This window comes from Saccopteryx leptura, chromosome 3 (assembly GCF_036850995.1).
Source record: "Saccopteryx leptura isolate mSacLep1 chromosome 3, mSacLep1_pri_phased_curated, whole genome shotgun sequence".
Classification (NCBI taxonomy): Eukaryota; Metazoa; Chordata; class Mammalia; order Chiroptera; family Emballonuridae; genus Saccopteryx; species Saccopteryx leptura.
Window position 1 is genome coordinate 239,514,927 of NC_089505.1, and position 4,773 is coordinate 239,519,699.

General features: G+C 44.1%; 1 protein-coding gene across 3 annotated transcripts; it reads left to right on the plus strand.

The window, feature by feature from the left end:
* Positions 1-713: 713 nt before the first annotated feature.
* On the plus strand, positions 714-3,759 carry LOC136397866 (T-cell surface glycoprotein CD1e, membrane-associated-like). Of its 3 annotated transcripts, none has more exons than XM_066372358.1 (6): positions 714-843; positions 1,162-1,458; positions 2,116-2,394; positions 2,625-2,903; positions 3,287-3,380; positions 3,504-3,759. In XM_066372358.1, exons 1-6 carry the CDS (start codon positions 792-794, stop codon positions 3,667-3,669), a joined length of 1,167 nt encoding a protein of 388 aa, XP_066228455.1. In that variant the 5' UTR covers positions 714-791; the 3' UTR covers positions 3,670-3,759. The 3 variants fall into 3 exon arrangements, with proteins under 3 accessions (XP_066228455.1, XP_066228457.1, XP_066228456.1); XM_066372360.1 differs by having other exon boundaries at positions 2,625-2,768; XM_066372359.1 differs by lacking the exon at positions 714-843 and adding an exon at positions 850-1,073.
* Positions 3,760-4,773: the final 1,014 nt, after the last annotated feature.

Here is a 4,773-nt window from a genome sequence, read left to right on the forward strand (position 1 = left end):
TGACTTTGCTCTGATTGAAGAAACTGAGCAAAAGGGTATTTTCCTCAGATTACCTGACTGTATTGCCACTGCTGCTGTGGATTATAGACGTGTGCCTGTGGACTCTACACCTTCATTCAAAGTGCTTATTGTCTTTTAATAATGATTTTGAGAAGAGAAAGCTTAAAAGACAGAAGGTAGTAGGGAGGGGACAGGGAGAACAGGAGAGGTAATAAGAGAAGTGAAAGTAGACTGCAGAGCAAGAAATAATGGATAAGTAGAAAAATACAGATAAAACCATGAAGAGGGAGAAAGGAATCTGGAAACTGATAAGAGGAGCAGAACCAGAGAGAGATCAGGAGTGGGGACACTGCTCAATCCATGAGTCACTTCTGTTACATCTTTTATGGAAAAGAACATTGAGAAATCAAGTGTGGGCTTGACTTCCCCAACACCAAAATGTTCTGTATTTTCCAGCGGACTTCAGACTGCAGACATTGTTATAAAGTCAGGACTCCTTTTATAGTTGTTGGTGCAATAAAGAGGTCAGGAGGCAGACAGGAGCAAAAAGCACATGTGGAAGCCAGACATGGAAGAGATGGAGGGGAAATGAGAGAGACCCTGTGGGAGGCTTGTGGCTGAGGGAGGCAGTTGGGTGTCTCTGACAGGGAACTGAGCAGAGGGAGAGGCTGATGTGTTTTTGTGGCAAAGGTAGTTACTACAGAAGAGTTCAAAAGGGTTTGGAGGGGAAGCTGATATCTGAGTCTGCAGGCACTCGTCCTGTGGAGGCAACTTTACCCACCAGAGCTGCAATGCTGCTGCTTCTGCCCCTGCTTTTCAAGGGAATTCTCTGCCATGGGCCAGGTACCAGGGTTAAGAAGAACCCAGGTAGAATGAGACCTGTGGTTGGGCAAAGCAGGGTGGAGAAAAGTTCTGGAGAGGGTCTGGAGGCAGGGAGTAATATTCCTACTAGACGCCCTTGGAATCTGCCTGCCAAGCGAGGGCCAGTCATTATTCCCGACCCCCATCTCTTTCTGATTTGGGGATAAGAATCTGGATCAGGGGAAGGAGATATGGGACTATGTACAAACTTTGTAAGTATTCCCATTTTTTATTTCTTCCATGGGCCCCTCTTCTCTACTCCTTTCACCTGCTCTCTATTGTCACTTCTCTGTCTTTCAGCTACCCGAGTTCTATCTCCTCATCATCCAGCAACAGAAGAGCCCCCCTCCTTTCGCTTGCTTCAGAGTTCTTCCTTTGCCAACCAGACCTGGCAGCACACGGAGGGCTCATTCTGGCTGGGTGAGCTGCAGACTCATCACTGGGACCCTGTCTCTGGCACCATCCAGTTCCTGTGGCCCTGGGCTGGGGGTAATTTCAGCAAAGAGGAGCTGAAGAACATCCAGGCGTTATTGCAGTTGTATATCCACAGCTTCCCCCAGGAGGTGCAGGCATTTTCCAGTCAGTTTCAGTTTGAATGTGAGTTTGCTTTTCTAAGCTGCTATTTGCCTGAAAGTTCCTACCAGGGCAGGTGATATATGGCCTCTGACTATTATCCAAACTTCCTGACCTTGTGTTCTGTATCCCTGGCTCACTCCTTTTAATTAATTAATTAATTACTTTGTTTGTTTGTTTAGCTTCATCTTTTACCACTATTCGCAATAAATCCTCACCTTCAAATACGAAGAAGGACCTACGTGTACATATCCCTGCGCACTCTGGAATATACCTTCATGTTCTGGCTTCTTGGAATATTTGTTGCCTTTTGATTTTTCCCCTCATCCTTGGCCTGAGGCTCAGCCTTTCACAACCAAGATCTGCCCTTCCTTCTCCCTCTCCTGAGTGTTCACTTAACCTAACCAGGACCTAACAACTCCCCAGTAAGGTCTTCCTGCTGCTCTGCTATCTTTCTAACAGTCTTCCCATCTAACACTTCACATTAATTGTTTCAACATTCCTTTATTATTTTCACATATTTTCCCACATATTTTCTTAACTTTTATTACCAAACTTTAGTCTTCCATGTCATTCAACAGAAAATGTCTCCTCCCTTGAACTCCTTTATTTTCTAGATAGTTGACATTTTCTCCCTACAATTTGATCTGTATTAATTATCTCTTTCTTATCCACCCTCAGATCCCTTTGAGGTCCAGGTATCCGGTGGCTGTGGAATGTATTCTGGAAAAGCCCCAGAGAGTTTTATAAATGCAGCATATCAAGGATCAGATTTCCTAAGTTTCCAAGGAAATTCCTGGAAGCCATCTCCAGGAGCAGGGAGTCAGGCTCAGAATGTCTGTAAGATGCTTAATCACTACCGTGTTATTAAAGAAGTTGTGCAGGGCCTTCTCAGTGACACCTGCCCTCGGTTTCTGTCAGGCCTCCTGCAAGGAGGGAAGTCAGACCTGGAACGACAGGGTGAGCCCAACCTCCTCTCCCCTCATAGCTTCAGTGTTTAACTCTTTTATTTGAGTTTTCTCTTTATCATCCCTTTGAAACATGAAATAAGAAGCTTGAAGGTTAGTGTGGGTTCTGGACTGTTTCCCTAACAAGAAAAAGAGTGATTACTCAAACTGCGAATGTTCCCGAGCCATGAAACTGAAAGTGGGATGCCCTGCTAAAGTCCATTTCTTCTTGTCTTTTTCCAGTGAAGCCACAGGCTTGGGTGACCAAAGGCTCCAGTCCTGGTCCTGGCCGTCTACTGCTGGTGTGCCACGTCTCTGGCTTTCATCCGAAACCTGTGTGGGTGATGTGGATGCGGGGTCAACAGGAGCAGCGGGCCACTCAACTAGGTGAAGTCCTGCCCAATGCTGATGGGACGTGGTATCTTCAAGTAACCCTGGATGTAGCAGCTGGACAGGCTTCTGGCCTGTACTGCCGAGTGAAACACAGCAGCCTGGGAGGCCATGATATAATCATCCACTGGGGTGAGAAAGAACGAGGGCTCCGCTGGGAAATGATAGTCTTCCCATAGTTCCAGGACTACTGAATGAGCAGCTGGAGAATGGATAGGAATGCTATTCACAGGAGGATAAAAGTGGGAGAATACAAATTATAAAGAAGGGTAATTAAATTTCAAGAAAAGAGAAGATTAGAGGTGCTAAAGAGAAATAAAGGAAGGAGAAAATAATTTGGTAAAAGAGAGAGAAGAAGATGAGATCAGACATAGAGATTCAGGAAGAATTGAAGAAGGGCTCTAGAAAATACAGAAGGAAACTCTTGGACGTTCCTAACCCTGTTAAATGAGAAGCATTAACTGAGGTAGGATAAAGTGTATTTCATAGAGTGACATTATTTTGTCCCCAATCAGATGGATACCCCATCTCCCTGATATTGATCTGCTTGGCTGTAGCAGTTACTCTGGTTACAGTGCTTGTGGTGGGTTCATGGATTAAACAGCACAGGTGAGACTTTTCTTGTATTGTTTCTTTAACACACTTATCCATTTATTCTTTCTTTCCTCTACTGTTTTTCTTTCTCTCTGATTTTCCTATCTTTTAGATCAAAATCTTCTTCTTCTCCCACAGCTCAAATCAGAGTCTCTGCTCTCCCCGTGCTCCCAGCCCTGCCGCTCCCACGGACGGCAACACCCAGGAACCCAGAGGTTCAGGAAACCACCTCTGCCTGGCACAGAGATCTTGGATCAAAAATAAATTGTTGAAGAAATGGAAAAAGAGCTGGAACCAACTGTGATGTTATTAGTTTTACCTTATACATAAAATTCTGGTCTGCTTCTCTTGAACCTGCTGGATACTAATAAATAAAGCATGCCTTTCTAAAACAGTTTTTCTTTTAACAGAAATTCTGACTTATTTGTAAATTTGACCCCTCTTCCCCACCATGTGACAATGTTTTTTCTGCTTTTGCCACCTGTTTATGGATCCCTCAATGTCTAATTTAGATGTCTGTTTCTGAATCTTCTGCAAAAGTTACCCTGGAAGGCTTGTAAGGTATTTCCCCACTGAGGAAGTAAGAAGGGCATAGCCACAAAGTGTGGAATAGCAAAAGCTTTATTTAGTAGAGCATATCCTAGACGAGGTTCTCTGGTCTGCAAGACGGGCCAGAAAAGTTGCGCTGCCTACCCTGTTTGGTGGTAATTTATAGCATCGATAGGGTGACAAATTTCATTGGCTGAGAGTCAGTTGGTCTTTTTCAAAAGGCTTCTGGGAAGTTTCTTTTGGCTGAATGGGTGTGGGTGGTTCCAGCCAACGTTCCCGGGCCTGATTCCTCACATGAGCTTCCCTATTGCCAACCGACCTCACATGGCTCAATTGAAATCTCAAGACAAGTACCAGATAATCTTACTTATGTCTGTAATCTAATAAAAAAAATAAACAAACAAAATAGAAACAGACTCATGGATACAGAAATCAGGCTAATAGTTGTCTAGTTGTCAGAGGGGAGAGTTTTTGCAGGCTGGGTAAAAAGGGTGAAGGAATTAAGCAGAGAAAACCACATAGACACAAAAAACAGTATGGTGATTAACAGAGGACAGAGGAAAAGGAGGGTTAGGGGAGGCAGAATAGGGTAACTAGGTGATTGTTGGGTTAACAAAAGAGGGATGAATTTTATAAAAAGTTTATGCATCTTTGGCCAGGTGGGCTGAGACCCTAGTGGCATCAGCAGCGAGAGAAAGAAAAGTCTTGTCCTATATAGGATGGAGTTTGGTGTATTTCTTGCTTCAAGGGGAAGAATTATGTTACCTGTGGTGGTTTAAATAATGGAGAGGTGGGATGGTGCTAAGTAAAGAATGTTCAGATAAGTGATGAGGGAGGACTAACTCTCAGGGTGTCCCAG

Bases quoted from the DNA above. Each gene is read 5' to 3' on its own strand.
- LOC136397866 (XM_066372358.1), top strand. From the start codon at position 792: ATGCTGCTGCTTCTGCCCCTGCTTTTCAAGGGAATTCTCTGCCATGGG. The intron at 2,904-3,286 runs GTGAGAAAGAAC...GTCCCCAATCAG, and splicing joins TGATATAATCATCCACTGGG to ATGGATACCCCATCTCCCTG. The intron at 3,381-3,503 runs GTGAGACTTTTC...CTTCTCCCACAG, and splicing joins TCATGGATTAAACAGCACAG to CTCAAATCAGAGTCTCTGCT.